General features: G+C 40.2%; 1 protein-coding gene across 6 annotated transcripts in view; it reads left to right on the top strand.

The window, feature by feature from the left end:
• The window catches only part of camsap2b (calmodulin regulated spectrin-associated protein family, member 2b), a 94,736-nt gene that overhangs the window by 22,618 nt on the left and 50,468 nt on the right, over positions 1-21,650 (top strand). For 4 of the 6 annotated variants that reach the window (XM_053673655.1, XM_053673654.1, XM_053673658.1 and 1 more), the window contains exons 2-4: positions 1,882-2,141; positions 16,676-16,837; positions 18,415-18,495. In XM_053673655.1, coding sequence (XP_053529630.1) covers positions 1,882-2,141; positions 16,676-16,837; positions 18,415-18,495 — 503 coding nt within the window. Of the gene's footprint in view, positions 1-1,881; positions 2,142-5,160; positions 15,318-16,047; positions 16,121-16,675; positions 16,838-18,414; positions 18,496-21,650 lie in introns of those variants that run through there. The other 2 variants (XM_053673656.1, XM_053673657.1) reach the window with 2 other exon arrangements.

Below are 21,650 nucleotides of genomic sequence, written 5' to 3'. Positions count from 1 at the left end.
GTTCTCATACCACTGCTATGTGGATGACACTCAACTCATCCTCTCCTTCCCTCCCTCAGACCTTCATGTTTCTGCTCAGATTTCAGCATGTTTGGCAGACATCTAATCATGGATTAGATGAGACAGCTCATCAGCTGAAACTTAATTCCAGCAAATCTGAACTGATGTTCATCCCAGCTGATTCATCACCATGTTAAGATCTTGTGATCTCCCTTGACAACTCTCTGCTCCCACCTTCGGTTACTGCACGCAACCTTGGGGTAACCATTGGCAATCAATTGTCCTTTTTCTCTTACATTGCTAATCTGACACGCTCATGTTGATTTCTCCTTTACAACATCAGAAGGATTCGTCCATTTCTATCCATACAGGTCACTCAGGTGCTGGTTCAATCTCTTGTCATTTCAAAACTGGACTACTGCAATTCACTCCTGGCAGGTCTGCTTCTGAGCACCACTCGACCTCTGCAACTGATCCAGAATGCAGCTGCTTGACTTGTTTTCAACCTTCCTGAGTTCTCCCACACCACCCCATTGCAACGCTCTCTCCACTGGCTTCCTGTAGTATTAAATGTGTATCTCACATGAGATTAAAAACTCTGATACTTGCCTACAAAGTCAAAAATCGACCAGCACCCACTTACCTCAAATCACTTATCACACCCTGCACTGCACCACACTCCCTCCGAACCTCTTGCACCGCTAGACTGGTGCCATCATCTCTCTGGGTACAAGGAAGGCATGCATCTAGACTCTTCTCTGTTCTTGTACCTAGGTGGTGGATTGAACTTCCTAAATGTCCGAACAACTGAGTCACTGTTGGTATTCAAACAACGTCTAAAGACTTGCCTCTTCTTAAAGTACTAAAATTAGCACTGTTCTTTAAAAATTTCTGTTTTTCTTACTATATTTCCTCCCAACAGAGTTATATGACTAATGGTATTCTTAGTCTGTGACCTAGTGAACCAGTATCGTTATGTATTTATTGATGGAGACTTCAAAGTACTTCTTTAAGTCGTTCTTGATAAGGGTGTCTGCCAAATGCTGTAAATGTAATCTATACAGCACATGGGTGATATTTCAGCCTACTACAACAGCATGTGCTAAAATCTGTTGGGTACAAACTTTGTGAAAATCTCGTTAGGTTAATGAGCCTTATGATATACATTGGTAGTGAATGTTTTTTATAATGTATGAACCAGTGCAAGAAAGCACAGTAATGTAGTGAGTTTCACACCCCAGCGTGTAGACAGCAATACTTTTTACATAAAATGGGCCTCAAAATATTACATGAAATGCAATATGGGAACCTGACAAAACTGATAAACTCTGACACTGACATTTTATGTGAGTAAGCTTGCTGCGCTCACTGTGCTGTTTACCCTGAAAGTGTAATAGATCCATTGAATGTAAACTGTTAATAGTGCAGTTTTAAACAGTATGCAAGTTTTTTTTAGGTTTCTATTAATTATTTAAGCTGTTCATGTTTAATATGGTTCCTTGTTTTTTTTTATTTTATTTTTTTTTTTACTGATTTTGTATCATGATATACATGGTATGTGAAAATCCATATTGTGGCACTTTGTCATTTCACTATTTACTTTAATACCAGTATACCTCCAGCCATAGTCTGCACTAGGTAGGAGGTGTGTGAGGCCATGAGCAGAGCAAAGAAACCAACCACTAAGTAAAAAGCTCACATGTGCTCCTTAAGTTTAAGTTAGAGACATTATCATTGTTCCTGCAGTTTGAAATTTTGCTGATAAAGCAGAGTTTTTAATTTGAAAATCTATTATGTCTAGTTGTGTGTCTGTTTCTGACCTGTTTTTTTTTTTTCTTCTCTCGTGTGTGTGTGTGTGTGTGTGTGTGTGTGTGTGTGTAGATTGTATTCCAGTGGAGCTGAAGGAGCCATTCTATAAGGACCAGTATGAACAGGAGCACCTGAAGCCTCCAGTGGCATCTCTGCTGCTGTCAGCTGAGCTCTATTGTAGGGCTGGCAGTCTGATTCTGCGCAGTGATGCTGCTCGACCCCTCCTGGGTCACAACGGGGTCATACAGGCCCTGGCTCAGAAAGGCCTGTATGTCACTGACCTGGAAAGACTCGTCACTGAGAGAGACCTTTGCAAAACACCCATCCAGATGGTGAGGAATCTCTTTCTCATAATTTTCTTATAACACCTCTCTAATAATAATAATAAATAGATATTCAGTAACAGGTTTATCCTGTAAAAAAAACATACATCAATTTTTTTGTTTTTTTTTGTTTGGTTGTTATAATAATAACAATAAATGGATAATAAATGGATTAATAATATTTAATAATAATATTTATTATTAAAATAATAATAAATGGAATTTGTATATTACCCCCTTTAACCAGTGTACGTCTCCACTGACGTATTGATGTGTCAAACAGCAAAAACAAAAAAAATTGTGTCCAGTGGTGATTTAAACAAGCTGTCCAAAGTGAGGTGCAGTACTGCCAGCTGCTGCAGTCATGTTAGTATTAGCGGCAGCATCCATGCTAGCTTGTGAGCCGGCTGGGGCTGTCAAGGCAAGTCTGCCTTTATCCCCAGTTAACTTTTAAATCCAGCTCAAATCAGTACCATTAGCACATTGAAAGCGAAAAATTCTATGATTGTTCTAGTCTTTGACTCCAGACTTAGCACTTTTGTGTCTCCTTGTTGTGTAGTTGAAGGTGAAATGACCAATTAGTTAAAAATGGTTAAAAAAAAAAAAAAAAGTTTTTGCTATCCAGTCCATGCAACCTACTAAGTTAATGTGCACCCATACATCATTAATGACAATATACAGTAGAGTGCAAGTATCTTAAGCACATGCATATAATAGAGCGAGAACAAAGGAGAAAAGGAGATGCTAGTAAGGGAATAACTATGATAACCAGAACTAACTTGTCTCTCGGACCTCCCACAACATTAAACATTATTTTATCCACACGATCTGTCATGATATTCCTTATTTAACTAACATCCTACCTACTGTAGAAGTAGACATATTTTCTTCCATATTTTTGTACGTAGCTATACCAGTTGGTGTTAATCTTAAATTAGTTGAATGAACCACAAGTTGTGGTATGTATATCACAACAGGGTGCGTTCAAAAATCTACAGTGTACTATAGCCAGCTACAGTCATATGAAAAAGAAAGTACCCCTTCAATTCTGTTATTTTTTAATTGGGGTCTAGATAATCATTGTGTTGTCCTCACCAACTTCTATAAACAAATAACCTCAGGTGGCAACAAAAAAAAAACACAGATTTCAATATGTAGTAATTTTTTCCCAAAGGTAAACCAACATTCAGAAACCAGGTGGGGGGGAAAAAATAAGTACACAATAATTGGCTGCGTTCAGAATGAACCACTAACGTTCAATCTTGTGTTCAAAAGAAATTATCATAGTCATCAATGAAATTATTCTGATTAACCCCAAATAAAAACAGCTGTTTCTGTAGGATTTTTATTGACCCCTTCTTGGTTTCATTTGACTGCTGAAGCCATGGTCCGCAGAGAGCTTACAAAGCATGTACGGTATCTCACTTGTCAAAAAATATCAATCAGGGGTATAAAAGAATTTCCAAAACATTACATGTACAATATCATGGAACACTGTGAAGGCCATCATCATCAAGTGGAGAAAGTGGGGCATCACAGTGACCTACCAAGAATGGGACATCCCTCCAAAATTTACAAAAAGACAAAACAAAATCTGACCAGGGAGGCTACCAAGAGACTTGTGGCAACATAAAAGGAGCTGCAAGAACATCTGAGAAGTACTGATTACTCTCTGCATATGACAACAATCTCTCATATTCTTCACATGTCTGGGCTGTGGGGTAGGGTTGCTGGACGGAAGTGCTTTCTCACAAAAAACATCCAAACCTGCCTAAATCGCCCCAAACCATGTGGTAAAATGGTCTCTAATGCTCTGATGACACCAATTCCAAAAGATATAATAATTCCATGATGCCAAAAGCTATGTTTGGCACCAAAAATTGAACATCACCAAAAGAACACTATACCCACAATAAAACATGGTGGCAACATCTTCAGCCAGAACTGGGGCTTTTATCAAGGTGGACGGAATCATGAATAGCTACAAATACCAGTCGATTTTAGTGTAAAACTTTTAGCTATCTGCTAGTAATCTGAAGATGAAAAGGAATTTCACCTTTCAGCATGACGATGACCCAAAGCATACATCCAAATCAACAGAAGTTTTTGAATGTCCTAGCCAGAGCCCAGACCTGAATCAAAGTAAAAATCTGTGGGGTGATCTGAAGTGGGCTGTGTGCAGGAGGTGCCCTTACAATTTGACGGATCTATTTTTTTCAAGAAAGAGTGGGAAAATATTTTCAAGTCAAGATGTACCATGCTGATAGACTCTGTCTGAGTGGTGTAATAAAATCAAAAGGTGCTTAAACAAATTAGTTTAGGGGTGTGCACACTCTACACCCCCCCCCCCCCCCCCCCCCCAAAAAAAAAAAAAAAAAAAAAACCTCTTCACTTTATTTGCACACTTTGCATACTATACTGCAACTGCACATTAAGGAGCCATGTGGGGATGCAAGGGGGATGTAGCGAGACATTAGAAATGGATGCCAAATTCAGACACAATAACTTTTTTTTATTATTATTGTTTATTAACATGTTTACTTTAGCTGTGGCCTTGAAATTTTTGTACAGAAAATATAATTTGTTTGCAATTTATTTAAGCAACATGGGATATTACTTCAGCTATGGCTGGGGGAAGGGAGGCCCAGTATTTCTGAAATCTTTTGCTGGTCTCTGCATTGCAGTCTTTAGTTGTCCCCCTCCGCACCCCCTTCGTGTGTGTGTCTCAGTATCAGCTGCTTCTACTAGGACAGAGTAACACTAGTCTTTTTATTATTAATGAACAGGGTATCCTAAAAGTCTCCATACATAGGGGAAATTAACATGTTTAGCAAAATGTCTTCTAAAAATTCATACTTTCATACATTTGTGTTTTTTATATATATATATATATATATATATATATATATATATATATATATATATATATATATATATATATATATATATATATATATATATGTGTATATATATATATATATATATAATTATTATTATTATTATTATTATTTTTTTTTTTTCAGATAGCCTTTAAGAAAGCCTTTGACAAAAGAACATATTGAAATCATTCTCATGGCTGGACCAACCGAGAAGTGGAGATCCATGAACATCCACTGATGAAGGCACAACCGGCGTGGTGCCTGTAGACATAGTCCCCTATGTATGGATACAAAGAGCCCACATAATTCAGCCCATATGTTCTCTCACTCACACACACACACACGCACACACACACACACACACACACAGAGTTTGCTTAGACATTCAAGAAAAGGACATATAAGCATATTTATGTATACTCAGTGCTTAAGTGTGTTTAAAATCTGTCTTTGACACACAGAAATACTCTGTGTGTTTTGCAAGAGGTTATGCAGTTTGGCTGCACAAGAGGCATGGTATATGCAGAGGAGTTGATCTTCTCATTGTTGAGTTACAACAATCCCAATACACTCACTCATATGTGCTCTGAAATAAACAACCCAAAATTTCTTCATTTAGAGAACACACTTATTGCAGCAATTTCTAAAATTTAAAATTATAAAAATCAACTGTACACCATTATTTTAATGGTCTCTCTGCAGAATCTCAATATCTTTGTCCTTTCACCATCGCTGCATGTGTATGTGTCTTAATGATTAGCACTATGGCATAGGTTATGCTATATGTGTACAGGAGGTAGGCTGTGGAAGACAAATAATGAAATTGTCGTGTTTGTGTGAGAGAGAGAGGGAGCTCGAGAGAACATTTTATGTACATGTGTGGCTCTTTGATTAGAGACGTGTATGCGTATGTTTAATGCTGCAATATGACTTTGGGTGGGGATTGAAAGCGAGAGCAGACACACACAGAGGACACAGTCTCCTCTTTCTCTCCTTTCCTGTCATGACACCCAAAGCAATGCAAGATAGAATGAAAATGAGGAAACCAATCTATGTTCTGTACTTTATCTCTTGCTTCTCTACTCATCTGTTTTATTTAGTAGTGATCTACCCTTGTGTGTTTCACTAATAGCCAGAAAACAGAACAAAGGCAGGGGATTTTTATGTACACAAAAGGAAAGAGAAAAGCTTTTTACAAGAAGAAAGAATGAGAATATATTTGAATAGCAAACTGACCTGGGCACACTATTCAATGAAGAGTAGTGAAGTCACTGAGTATTTGATTTTGCTCAAAACATTTATGTTGAGTGTTGGATCTCTTCACAATGTTAGTTTGAATGGTGTGTTTTCAGAAGGCTTGTTAAGAATACAGTTATGATGGAATCAACATTTCTAAGGCCACAGTCTGTTGAATTTTGTTTACAATTCAGATTAGTTCAAGTAGCTTTATTGTCATTTCAAACATATACAGCTGGTACAGTACACAGTGAAATAAAACAACATTCCTCCAGGACCATGGTGCTACATAAAACACACTAAACACATGAGACGACACAGAACTAACTAAGATCTACACATTTCTACATAAAGTGCACATGCAAACGTGTGCTAAAAACACAAGACAGAACAGTACTACTAAAACAGGACAATAGGCATAGTAAGTGACAGTGTAGCACTGATCAGTACACAGTTATAATGTAGAAGTGTCCGATGTAATAGGTAGTGCAGAAAATAGGTGCCAAAGAGTAACAATATAATTTAAAAATGGTATAAATGTGAACATAACATGCTATGACTTAGTCTTCCGCAAATTAGCGTATACCAAATATGGACATAGCAATTATTGTGGTAAAGTGTATAACAGTGACAATAAAATAAATACTATATTTTTTATAAATACAGTAGCAGCAAAAATGCAACAGAGTCAATACAGGGATGTGCAAATATTGCAATAGGAGTGGGATGGTGTTCAGAGAGAGAGAGAGAGAGTGTGTGTGTGTGTGTGTGTGTGTGTGTGTGTGTGTGTGTGTGTGTGTGTGTGTGTGTGTGCGTGTGCGCGCGTGCGTGCGCGCATGTGTGTCTGTCCAGTCTCTGAGTATTGAGGAGTCTGATGGCTTGGGGGAAGAAGCTGTTACACAATCTGGCCATGAGGGCCCAAATGCTTCGGTGTGGGGGGTCATCCACAATGCTGGTGGCTTTGCCGATGCAGCGTGTGATGTAAATGTCTATGATTGAGGGAAGAGAGACCCCAATGATCTACTCAGCTGTCCTCACTATCCGCTGAAGCCATCGATGTTCAACGGAGAGTGGTTGCTCCGTGCTCTCCTGAAGTCAATAACCATCTATTGTTTTGTCCACATTCAGAGACAGGTTGTTGGCACTGCACCTGTCCATTAATCGCTGCACCTCATCTCTGTATGCTGACTCATCATTCTTGCTGATGAGACCCACCACGGTCGTATCATCACCCAACTTGTGGTGTGATTGGAGCCATGCATTGCCGCATAGTCGTGAGTCAGCAAAGTGAACAGCAGTGGACTGAGCGCACAGCCCTGGGGGCGCCACTGCTAAGCGTGGTGGTGCTGGAGATGTTGTTCCCGATCCGGACTGATTGAGGTCTCCCAGTCAAGAAGTCCAGGATCCAGTTGCAGATGGAGGTGTTCAGGCCCAGTAGGTTAAGCTTTCCAATCATGTGCTGAGGAGTGATTGTGTTGAATGCTGAACTGAAGTCTATGAACAGCATTCGAACATAGGTGTCCTTTTTGTCCAGGTGGGTGAGGGCCAGATGTAGGGTGGTGGCGATGGCATCATCTGTTGAGCGGTTAGTGCGATACGCAAACTGCAGCGGGTCTGGTGAGTGGGTCTTGAGGTGCCTCATGACGAGCCTCTCGAAACACTTCATGAGGAAGGATATGAGTGCAACCGGACGGTAGTCATTGAGGCAAGACACTAGAGACTTCTTCGGCACAGGGACGATGGTGGTAGCCTTGAAGCACATTGGAACGATGGCGCTGCTCAGGGAGATGTTGAAGATGTCAGTGAAAACATCTGCTAGCTGGTCTGCACATCCTCTGAGCACTCTGCCAGGAATGTTGTCTGGTCCAGCAGCCTGAGGGTTTTGTAGCCCGTCTTTTTACAGCACATGGACATGAGAGAAACCGGTGTTCATATTTACCATTGCCAGACACTGCTAAAATACAGAAATCATGCAACAACCAACCTGCATGATGATCTCCTGGAGAAGCTACGTGATCTCGGCTTGCTGCGGAGACCAGGCCTCCAGTCCTCGTCGTTGCCTGATGCCAATGGCCGGGGAGGGGATGTCGAAAGCGGTGTGCGAGGAAGCGGAAGCGTGGGAATAGGGCGGAGGTCCATGCTAGGTTAAAAGCAAACGCTAACTGGCCGGCTCTCCCTTCCATCCTGCTCTCCAACATCTGCTCCCTGGACAATAAACTGGATTACATCCGACTCCAGCAGGCAACGTGGCGTGAGTTTAGAGACTGCTGCGTCTTTGTTTTCACTGAGACGTGGCTCAGTGACCGTGTTCTGGATGCTGCCCTTCAGCTAGACAGACTCGCCTCGTTTCATGCCGACAGAAATGCAGCTCTGTGCGGTAAGGCTCGCGGTGGTGGCTTGTGTGTTTACATCAACAAGGAATGTTGCAAGAACTCGGTGCTAGTTTCTAGTTACTGGTCATGGCTGGTGGAGTTTGTGACTGTTAGATGCAGACCATTTTATTTGCAGCAGGAATTCACTACTATTCTGTTAATCGGAGTATACATTCCCCCCAGTGCTAATGCTAAGGAGGCACTCTGTGAACTGTATGGGGCTATTAGAGAACTGCAGAACACACACCCGATGGACTGTTTATTATCGCCGGAGATTTCAACCATGCAAATCTCAAGTCAGTGCTCCCTAAATTTCATCAGCATGTTGACTTTGCAACGAGGGGGGCAAACATGCTGGATCTTGTTTGCACAAAGATCCCCGGCGTGTACAGGGCGGAGCCCCACCCCCACCTCGGCTACTCAGACCACATCTCTGCTATGCTAATCCCAGCATACAGACCGCTCGTCAGACACTCCAAACCGGTTTTGAAGCAGGTGAAAACCTGGCCAGCAGGAGCCATCTCTGTTCTTCAAGACTGTTTTGAGCACACTGACTGGGACATGTTCACAGAGGCTGCAACCGACAGCAACTCCACCAACTTGGCGGAATACACGGCGTCAGTGACTAGCTACATCAGCAAGTGCACTGATGACGTCACCGTCTCCAAGACCATCACCACACGCTCCAACCAGTAGCCGTGGATGACTGCGGAGGTGCGAGCACTACTGAGGACTCGAGACTCCGCCTTCAGGGCAGGTGACAAAGCGGCCCTAAGAACAGTGAGGGCCAAACTGTCCCGGGCCATCAGAGAGGCAAAGCGTGCACATGCCCAGAAAATCCAGTCACTTCACGGATAGCAGTGACACATGGTGCATGTGGCAGGGCATTCAGGCAATCAGCAACTACAGGACATCACCTGCCTGTGATAGTGATGCATTCCTTCCAGATGCGCTGAACAACTTCTACGCTTGGTTCGAGGCACAGAATGACGTGGCAGCGAGGAAGACCACCCCACCTCCCAACGACCAGGTGCTGTGTCTAACCTGTGTCTATCCTACAAATGAGGGTGAAATATTAAAATTACAATAAAAATACACACCTTTTGCAAAATTTATGTTGTTTGCATTAACATGGACAAAATGATTTTAAAAAATCTTAAAAATGAAAGCCAAAAATGTCCATAAGGACACACAAGGGTTAAAAGTAATATCATGATGAATAGAACATGAATGAAAACTGGCAGGTAATTTTGCTTCCATGTTATTTCTGTCAAGCATTTTTTTTCTTTTTTTTGAATATCAAACTATTTTTAAGTTATTTTTGTAAGGTACAGCCTCACCTAGGTTGACCTTGAGTGCCTCTGTTTTCATAATGAGACACAAACCTTATAAAGCATTCCTGCCAATGGTGAGTGCTTCAGTAATATGAGTTTTATATACATAACTGCTGCAAGTCTGGGATGAACATTAGGAGTGTTTCTTTAATTAGGCTTTAAAGCTGCAGTACTGAACTTTTTCCTCTCTATCGCATCTCTGTTTGAAACATAAAACTGCATGTTTCTTGCAGAGTTGATATATTATTATTTTTTTTTTATAAACGTGGGTTGTGCTTCGGCACTGTTTGTCTACGCAGAGGAATCTGATGGTTTGAGGTATTTGTACAATGGAGGTGGTGGCGGATATGGTTTTCTTGGAGAAGTCGTGAATTGCTCTTTCTCATAGCTAACAGAAAATAAGTAAAATTTTCCACATAACCCAAAAACATAGGAATGGTCTGCACTTGGAAACTTGTTACCTAACTGAATCAAGCAAACAAGTGTGCTAATGTTAGATAGCTACCTAGTGAGCCACTGAAATGCCTTACCTGTTCAGCAGAAAAAAAGCCATCTCTGTGTCAGTCTTCAATTCCTTCAAATCTCCGAGTTCGCCACCTCTCAACAGCCATGCCGATATTTATTCTTATTTTAGCATGGCTCTGTCGCTTTCCCTTTTTGACTGCAGGTTCTCCACAGTTTGAGGCTTCTTGGTTTTGACAACAGCTGATTGCCCAAGTATCAATGATGATTGTGTTTATCCAGATTAAAAGCAGCTATCTACATGGCAAGTTTAAATACTAAGCAACTCTTGAAGGACAACCTGCAAACACTCCACCATCCTCAGCACACACACACACGTGATATAGTAGCCAGCTCTTCTTTCGATTTACAGATGTAACGTAACCACGCAAAGGTGGTGGTGACGTCAAAGGCCATGCAAATGTTATCAAACTGGATTTCCAGTGGAATCCGACCGGATAGCTCAAATTGTAAATCATTATTATAAGCATACCATTGCAAATTGGGGTAAGGTAAGCAGACAGTTTTGAACACTGATTTGTTTTACATAATTGCTCAATAATTCATCCATCCATCCATCTATCCATCTTCTATACCGCTTATCCTTTTCAGGGTCACGGGGAACCTGGGGCCTATCCCAGGGAGCATCGGGCACAAGGCGGGGTACACCCTGGACAGGGTGCCAAATCCATCACACAGGGCACAATCACATACACACTCACACACCCATTCATACACTACGGACACTTTTAGACATGCCACTCAGCCCACCATGGACTGGGGAGGAAACCGGAGTACCCGGAGGAAACCCCCACAGCACGGGGAGAACATGCAAACTCGGCTAACCACTAAGCCACAGTGCGCCCTCAATAATTGATTTGTGTTCATTTTTAACCAAATAGACCCTCACATCCACAACCTGGCTTGTTGCCTGGGATGAAGGATTGGAGCTGCTGATTAGACTCTTGGGCAGCAAATACATTAGACTAGTAGGACCTAAACCTAAGGGGTGTTAATTTCAATTCCACTGTTGCCCCTGTAGTAAATATAATGTTTGAATATCTGTAATGATATTCCGTGGATCTCTGACGAGTGCCTGGCGCTGGTGCACAAACTGAAGTGAGTCAAGCATGTTAACTTTGAGCAATACTGACTGCTGAACAGAAAAGTTTGACAGAAGGTGAAGGCCGAATGAGAAGCCTATTGGAATGAGGTGGCAGCCGACCTCGAGGAAGCAGCATCCAGGCATGAGTATTGACCCCTGTACCAAACCCTCAAGCAGAAGAAGCAAGTCGATAAATAACATCAAGAAACTGATGGAACCTTTGAAGGCTCACCCAGCAATTGCCTGCAGTGGTGGAAGGAATACTTCCAAGAGCTACTCCAACCATGATCCAGCTCAAGGACAGCCAACAGAGCCACTGCTCATCAATCGACCTGAGAATCCATTCCTCAACAGCAAACCAACTGTTCTACGATATGATCACTGAAGAATAGAAAGGCTCCTGTAATGGATCAAGTCACCACTGAATATCTTAACTCTATTGGTTGTACAGAACACCTCTAGTGTTCAAACCGTGCAATTGCATTAGATGCATAATCAATAGAATGCTCATATAGCCATTTCCACTGTGCACATCGTCACATTTGTACATTGCGATGCATCATGTCAAGATAATTGTAAAGCTACAGTCCATGGGTTTTTTGTTTTAAAAAAATTATAGCTGTAGGTCAGCCAATTTATCCTTGTTGTAGAGTTTGTATCAGAACCCAGTTGTGATGAGATCATGATAGCCAGATAGTGACTAATGTAAGGTATTAAGTTTTCCCATATTTTTATATTTCAGACTCCGTTATAACAGGCAAAATAGTGATTTGAGGCCCCGGTCACCTGATCTTTTTTTTGTAGTTCCTATTGGAATGTGTTTTAAAGCATCCTGAATTTAATTAAGTCAGCTACATTCTGCACTGTTATTATGAATGCTTGTAAACAGCTCTTTAAACAAAGTGTCTGAATTGAGGTTGGAATTCATCTTCAGTCTGTGCGTTTACATGGACAACAATAATCCACTATTAACCCGATTAAGACAATACTGTGATTAAGAAACTACCATGTAAACATTTATTACCTTAATCTGATTAAGGTCATACTCAAAGTAAACACTAATCGAATTAAGACATGTGGAGTACTCCTGTTTTATTCTCATTATGGACGTGTATTACAGACATGTAAACACCTTAATCACATTATTAACGTCGTGTGAGAGTTTTCACCTTGTTTTGCGACAGGACACGATCACACACGGCAGTGCTCAACATTTTACAGCGAACAAGAGAGCACAGCCGCATCTCAAACCGCATCCTTGCCTACTATAGGCCTGTAGTAGAGAAAATTACCTATGTATCTTGGCTACTATATAGATGGTAAGTACGCGGTTTGGGATGCGGCCCATGGCTTCAAGGAGTCGTCTATTTGCACATACAGCATGACAAATAATTAACTGCACTTAAAGCGTTCGTAAAAAAAAAAATTCAATAAAAACACCCAAAACTGTATAGGGTAACAGAGCAAAGACGAACTGTATGTTGATACGTGAAATTCTGAAGGGGACAGCGGACGGCGTGGCGCGGTGATGTAATGACGTGTGCCGTTAATCTAATTATGTTCTATAACATGTAAAATGGGTACGTGAACGTAGTATTCTAAAAGCGACTCATGTAAACACCTTAATCACACTATTATCTTACTCAGTATAAGATCAATAATTAGATTACTGCTGTCCATGTAAATGTAGTCAGTGGTGGTATGTATCGCTAGGTCACAGTCATAAAACTAAATTCATTAAGTTTCTGAAACATGTCCATGTCACAGCATGTAAATAGATGTCTTTGATTAATTTAATAGACCATCTCTGAGACAAAAAGCCACATTATGACAAACAGTGAAAATCATAGTTGGTCCTTTTTACCATGTTGCAGTATTTATGTGGGACCTTCTGTGTTAGTGCAGTAGAATAGAGTTTTCATGAAGCCATCGTTTATGGAATATTTGTGATTCATGTTAAAGTATGCTAAAGGAACTACATGTTATTTTCAAGCATTTTGTAATATTTCCAAGTTTCTATGAAATATATCTTATGACTTTACTTTGAAAATCAAGCCATTTTATTTTTTTAAAAATACATTGTTGTACATGTCAATTGAGTTTCTCCAACAGATTTTCCTGGGGGCACTCTTACATAATACACTTATGTCATTAATATTCATTAGTTGACTCAAATTTGTTGTGACTGCTGTGGTGCAGAGTGGGCATCTTTCTAATCAAGAGGGTGTTTCAAATATAGCAAAAAACATAAACATTGAAACACTGATGTAACATTTTGTTTCATATTTATGAAAATTAATATGCAACATAACCTGTTTCATTTCACTGTCCCATCACTGTGTATAAATGTTTCTTCAATATTTAATATTGATTAGAATTCAGTATGGCTGGAAGTAATTACTATCTAATACTACGGGTTACCAAGCAGCAGCTGCCCTAGGAATATTTAATTAAATTTTGTATTTAAGCACAAACAGTCTTACAGTGTGTATATATGTAACTGTTGTTCTAGGACTAGTTGAGTCTTTCTGTGTGCTTATTTCCTTGCTGAGCACAAATAAAGTTGACTGTGAACTTACAGGGGTAACCTACAAAATCTCCTGGCCACGTTCCACCTCTAGGCATTTAGAGAAGGGACACTAGAGGTTTATTAAACCCAGTCCTACGTGCTCCCGCAGACACGCCTGACCAACCCTGCTTGATCCCATGAAAGGTTAGACTAATCCCCCTCACTGTTATTTTCTGTGTGCTGGGGCAGGGACATCACTCCAAAAGACACCAACAGACAACAAAGTCATTGAGAGCTAGATCAGTCAGGGGTTCCAGACTAGACACAGTGGAGATTATGGTTGAGAGGAGGATTTTGTCCAGGCTCACTGTGAACATGAGGAATCACTTGCACCAGCTCCATCCAACAATCACTGCACAGAGTAAAAAAAAAACAACCTGTAAACTATAAATGATATTCTGCAGATTATGGGCTCTGCAGCCACTTATCAGCATTCAGTTGCAGAGGGACATAGTATGAAACCATTTGTGTGGTTTGGGCTGGCAGCGGGTAGCACTAACATAACTTGTGCTGTATCCTGCAGAATTCCATCCATTGTCTGTTGTGGTGCCTGATCACCCAGTGAAATACCGCATTTAACAAAATATTCGCACTTCATCTGAAACGGTTTAGGTATTTGATCAGTGTCACTTTGGATGAAAGTGTCATCCAAATGAGCAATTCTAAACGAGTTGTTTCTGGTCTATTTTTATTAGTGGGCTGAGAAGCTGGGCCTTCTGCCCTTTTCTCTTCCTGCTACAACACAATACAGGAGTTTAACATTTGCCTTTTGTAATGGACACCTACAAATATCATTTTTAAGTAACGATTCATAATGACTAGGGCTGCAACAACTAATCGATAAAATTGCTCATAATCGATTATGAAAATCATTGGCAACGAATGTCATTATTGATTAGTTGGTCTGGTGACGTCATGGGGGCGTTTACGTGTGACATCTTTTTCATGAAAACACAGGCGCAAACACGTGCAAAATGGCAGAGAAAACCGATAACCCGGCGGCAAAAAAAAGTGTGCGTCCCAAGTCATCTAAGGCATGGGAGCATTTTACATTAAATGCAGCAATGAAGATGGTAACTTGCATGTTATTCAAAGCTGAGCTTGTGTGGCACGGGAGTACCACAGTGATGCACGAGCACATGAAACGAAAACAAGTTGGTATCACGGATGAAGGTGAAACAACAGCACGGTAAGCAAAAACCCGAGTATATCCACATTATAGGAACATGTGAAAATGTTGTAGTCTAGTTTAATTTCATACTATTGTGTAAACAGCTTTGTTTACTAACTTCGGGACAGTCACACTAGATGTATTTTGTCTCGAGCATCAGGTTGCGCAGTATATTGGTGGATTAAAATAGCGCTATCACAGAAAGAGTTTAAATTAAAGCGGTGTGAACAAAGTGAAACACAATCTAAAGGCAGTTGGTAACAGCAGCAGTAAAAGATTTTTTAGTCACTAGTGGTTTTCATCGAATGCTTATGCATTTATGCATTAGTGCATAATTGTTTCTGTCCTTTTAAACAAGACAGTGAGCTTGCTGCGTTTCTCTGTGTGTCTGCTACAATTAACTTTTATCTATTTTTCACGTGATCTACTGCGGATCTGCTGCGGCTCTACTATGTTATATAAATTAAATGAATGAATTATATATTTGAGATGTTTTTGGTTTATATTGTCACATCTGAAGTATAGCATGTCTATGTAAAATAAATTTAACAAAAATGGTTAAAACCTGTATTAATTATATTTTATTTAGATTTCTTATATTAATCATTGTTGTCAACTTGTCATCAGCAATTATCATTATAAACAATGAAAATATTAATTTACATATAAATTACTTCCTACATACTCAATTACTGTTTATTTATTTATTTATTTATTTATTTATTTATTTATTTATTTATTATTTCAGAAAGAAACAGTTCTCCATGAGTGAATTTGTTCAGAGGAGAAATCCCCCATGCACTCCTCAACAATCAGCCACCGTAACAGATGCTATCCTATATATTTTTAAAACTCAATTTTTGGCTTTGTTTTTGATTATTTATATTTTGGATATTATTTAAAGTTTTGCTGCTTAAAACTGGACAAACTGTAGACAATGACAAATGTTTTATTTAAGGTTTAAATGTAAAAATTAAAGATTATATTAGTAAAACTGCATGTGCCTTTTGCATTTTTTAAAAGTACATGCACAAATACTCTGATTTAGGGGTTTATTTTGTTATAATAAACAAAATCTAATTGAAAAAAAGTTTAGCTTTTTATCCGATTAATCGAAGAAGAAAAAAAATCATCCAGTTATCAAAATAATCATTAGTTGCAGCCCTAATAATGACTAATAACTAATGATGTGTAATCATTTCATATTTATTATGATTATACTTATTAAATAACACAGCTCTTCATTTATTGTGGTGTTGAACTAAAATCAGGCATTGTGAATGCTATTCTTCTAACTTGTTTATAATGTTTAAAGACAACCAAGTAGCTTCTGTGTGTCCCCCAATCCCCCCCCCCCCCCCCCATCACACTTGCAGAGCTCCCACTTGGCGATGATCGACACTCTGATGATGGCATATACAGTGGAGATGATCAGTGTTGAGAGAGTGCTGACCTGTGTACAGAAATACTCACCATTCTTTCCAGAGGAAGACTTCCCTTATGATGCTGAAGAAGCTGTGACCACCTGGATTAACAAGGTGAGATCCTGGACCCAGCCATTGGTGTTTAAAAATAATTTTTTGTTTTTCTTCTCTAAAATGTCAGATTATTATTAAAGTAGTAATTTTTAAATATATTTTATTTGGTCACTACAAGAAACTATTCTGTAGCTACTACAAAGCTAATTAGGTTCTATGAGTTTAAAGGCTGCTCGAAATTAACTTTGTTATTAAAACACTTTCTGCTATCTAGCAGTCCTTGGACAAAAGTTAGTGTTTTCGAATCGGGGAATGCACCGATGGTGCACACCATTCACAGAACAGCTTCCACCTAAAGGCCTACAAAATTGTGTACTAGGGGCTGTTGATTTTAGGAGTATTTCCTGGTCTGCTCTCAGTCCTCAGGTAATGATTAATTCCACAGGGTCAAATTTAACTGAATGACCAGGATGAGGGTGCCAAGTCTTGCATCCATTTGGGACAGTGGATGGAGGGAGCTAGTACGGTTTTCCGACCACTAGTAAAAGCAGTTGTGGAATTCAAATTCTTGCTGCCCATCTCAGGGTCACGAACAGTCCTATTTGTTGAATTGTACAGTGCTTAGCTGTGCAAAGTGGGAAGAATAAGCAGTAGAAGAAGAAAATCTTTTTAGTAGATGGTGATTACATCCTGTTCCATTGGGTTGTTTAATTTTGACAGGGAGTACCACAACATAAATGTGTGGACTTACACCTTGCCAAATTTTTCTCTCACCTAAGCTTTAGACACTACATCCCTTTAAGTGCTTGCCTAAATACTAGAAGCAACATGGCTAATGTATTTCCATTATGTGCCACACACAATTCAATATTATTTGCACTAGGGAATCACTGGTATCTCTGCATTCAGGATTTGGGCAAAATAAATCTGGATGTAATGCTTCAGCTGGTATGACTACCAGCAATAATATATATATATATATATATATATATATATATATATATATATATATATATATATATACACACACACACACACACACAAGTGATATAGGCATCAATGATCCAACCTGCTGCTGATCCATCATTTTAGCTATAATGCATACAATGGATTTTGAGCACAAAAGAGCTATCTGTACAAATTCCCCTTTAATGTTTGTACTATGGCATAGTGAATTCTGCCATATCAAGCACTGTGTGAAAGGATGCATTCAGGGCTCTGCGTTGCCTACCATTATCCAATTGTACAAAGCCCACTGCTATATCAGGAGAGGCTGCCATGGCTAATTTAGAGCCCATCAACTGTGTCTGTGAGCTAGCAGGGACAGACTCTGCCCCATTTTCATATGGATTTTTTTCGACCCATTTCAGAGGATGTCCAAGTTGGAAACAGCTGATGCCATGGACACTGAGAATCACCTGGATACCTCAAACTGTAGATATAAGTGGATAACTGGTATACTTGTGGTTCAAGTCATACTGTATCTCACTGTGACTTTGCTAAGAGGTCTCTGGTATACCTGTGCAGGGATACATGCACATGTGCACAAGAATGAATCAGATGATTCTTAGTGTCCATGGCAGTTAAGAAGAGTGAAATAGAACTCACTTGCAGCTTGTTTGTGTGTTTCATTGCAGGTTAATGAATACTTGAGAGAGACCATGGCTCAAGAGCAAAGAGTAGGAAACACACTTGAGGCCAAACCTGCAGTCCAAAAGGTGGGTTTTATACAAAGATATGTTAAATTTATAAATCTGATTACTGGGACTAACAAGGAGACTTACAATGTGAATATGGGGCACATTCTATACGTATTGGTGACCACTACAAAGAACTAAGACTACTAACTTGCACATATTAAACACAAAGTGACTAAAATACTACAAAAATGGAAGGTTATGATGGTCATTATTCTATGACTGAATTGAGGACCACCAAAGTAATTTCATTCAGAACTAGGGGAGTATTCTTGTTTACTCATTTTCATGCCAAAAACTATTCACTTTGTGACCATGACCCCACATGAGAAGCCTATAGAAGTTCCATGCCATGTCACACTCATCCTATGGCCATTCAGCCTGAGTGACCCAGTGTCCTAATGGGTCTCCACTTAGTCGTAGAACCATAATTACATATGTAACATTCAACTTCCTTTTGTTCCAAACTGTCAGGGCCATTTCCTTTAGAAGTAGTTGAGTTGTTATGAGAGTTCATAACACATTTTGAAGTTGCATCATGTCAAACAATACTAGAGAACTTTCCAAAATACACTGATCAGCCATAACATTATACCACTGACCGGTTAAGTCAATAACATTGATTATCACCTGTCAATGGGTGGGCTATATTAGGCAGCAAGTGAACAGTCAGTTCTCAGTGTTGATGTGTTGGAAGCAGGAAAAATGGGCAAGCATAAGGATCTGAGCGACTTTGACAAGGGCCAAATTGTGATGGACGACTGGGTGAGAGCATCTCCAAAACGGCAGGTCCTGTGGGGTATTCCCAGTATGCAGTGATTAGTACCTACCAAAAGTGGTCCAAGGAAAAACTACCAGTGAACCAACGTCAGGGTTATGGGTGTCCAAGGCTCATTGATGTGTGTGGGGAGAGAAGGCTAGCCCGTCTGATCCGATTCCACAGAAGAGCTACTGTAGCACAAATTGCTGACAACGTTAATACTGGTTATGGTAGAAAATTGTCAGATCACACAGTGCATCACAACTTACTGCGTATGGGGCTGCTAAGTTCCCATGCTGCCCCTTCTACCACAGAAGGTGCTTACAATGGGCATGTGAGTATCAGAACTGGACCATGGAGCAATGGAAGAAGTTGGCCTTGTCTGATGAATCAGAGGACGGCCGGGTGTGTGCCCGGCGTTTTACCTGGGGAAGAGATGGCACCAGGATGCATTATGGGAAGAATGCAAGCTGGCTGAGGCAGTGTGATACTCGGCAATGTTCTGCTGGGAATCCTTGTGCCCAGACATTCATGTGGATGTTACTTTTACACGTAACTTTGTTGCAGACCAAGTACACCCCTTCATGGCAACAGTATTCCCTAATGGCACTGGTCTCTTTCCGAAGGATAATGTCCCCTGCCACACTGCAAAAATTGTCCAACTTGGCCTCCACATTCCCCAGATCACAATCCAATCGAGCATCTGTGGGATGTGCTGGACAAAGAAGTCCAATCCAAGGAGGCTGCAACTGACATTTTGCAGGACTCAAAGGATCTGCTGCTAACGTCTTGGTTCCAGGTACCACAGAACACCTTCAGAAATCTTGTGGAGTCCATGCCTCGAAAGGTCTGAGCTATTTTGTTGGCACAAGGGGGACCTACACAATATTAGGCAGGTGGGTTGACCAGTTATGGTTGACCAGTGTAATATTAAACCCACACAAGAATTACTCAAGGCTCCTCATAATGCCACTCAGGTGGTAGCTATAGAGTACAACCAATTCCTTTTAAGAGAAGAAGGTGCCTCTTGACCGTCTTGCTCAATCACAGGCTAACTTGTCTTTAGACAGTGGAGCCCTCTTGGGGTGTTTTCTATGACACACAAACAGCTAGTCAGTGGCCTGTCCACTGTCTATCACTTCCACTATATCACTCTTATTATCTTTCTGGACAGCTCTCATATCACACCATTTGACAGTGCACAAACCTTGGGGTAGTCCTTGACAACCAATTTATCAGATCTGAAAGGAAGAAGACTGTTCCAAGTAATGGTTTACTTTATATTCAGTCAGTCAGGCATACATTACTCAACTCCGAAGCTTGAGAGCATAACTAGCGAGAACTTGGCTAATCCAGGCTAAACAGGAACAAGAACAACACCCCCCATAATGCATCAGTCTTCTTAAAGGGGAATGCTCTCTTTTCAGATTGGAGTGGCACATGCACTGGCATTTTAGGAGTTACAGTTTCTTCTTGTGATGCCATGGTAACACAGGGGATCACTCTTCCATGTAGCTGGCCAACATGTCTGTGGTGTATTTGTCCATTGAACTTCCTTACCAAATCTGAAACCGGACTGGTGGCCTCCACAATGACTACATTTACATGGACAACAATAATCCAATTATTGACCTTATTCTGAATAAATCAATATTATGATTAAGGTGTTTGTTTACATGAGTTGCTTTTATAATGCTCCTTTCATGTTCCCGTTTTACATGTTATAGAACATAGATCGATTAATGGCACACGTCATTACGTACCCATGCCATGCTGTCCGACGTTTCCTCCAGAATTTCACGTATCAACACAGAGTTCATCTTCATTATGGTAACATATACAGCTTTGGGTGTTTCATTTTTAACTTAAGAAAAGCTTCAAGTGCAGTTAATTATTTGTCATGCTATACGTGCAAATAGGCAACTGCTTGAACCCATGGACTGCATCCGAAACTGCATACTTACTTACCTACTATATAGTAGCTGAAATACATGTATATCGCCTAATATATAGCAGGTAAGTATGCAGTTTCGGATACAGCCATGCTCTCTTGTTTGCCGTCAAACAATTGAGCACTGCCATGTGTGTATGTGTCCTGTTGCAAAATGCGGTGAAAACTCCCACACAACGTTTATAGTGTGATTTATATGTCTGTAATGTACGTCGATAATGCAACTAAAGCAGGAATACTCCATGTCTTAATTTGATTTGTGCTTACTTCGAGTATGACTTTAGTCGGATTAAGGTAATCAATAATTGCTGTTTACATGGTAGTTTCTTAATCAGAGTATTGTCTTAATCAGGTTAATATTGGATTATTGTTGTCCATGTAAATGTACTAATAGACAACAGGTAACCATTTATAGTCTCTAGCATAACTTTTCATGTACACGGTGTCATCTGGTTGGAAAACACT

Source organism: Ictalurus punctatus, chromosome 20, assembly GCF_001660625.3.
Source record: "Ictalurus punctatus breed USDA103 chromosome 20, Coco_2.0, whole genome shotgun sequence".
NCBI lineage: Eukaryota > Metazoa > Chordata > Actinopteri > Siluriformes > Ictaluridae > Ictalurus > Ictalurus punctatus.
Note: the sequence above shows the minus strand (reverse complement) of the source record. Positions and strands in the feature narration are given on the sequence as shown.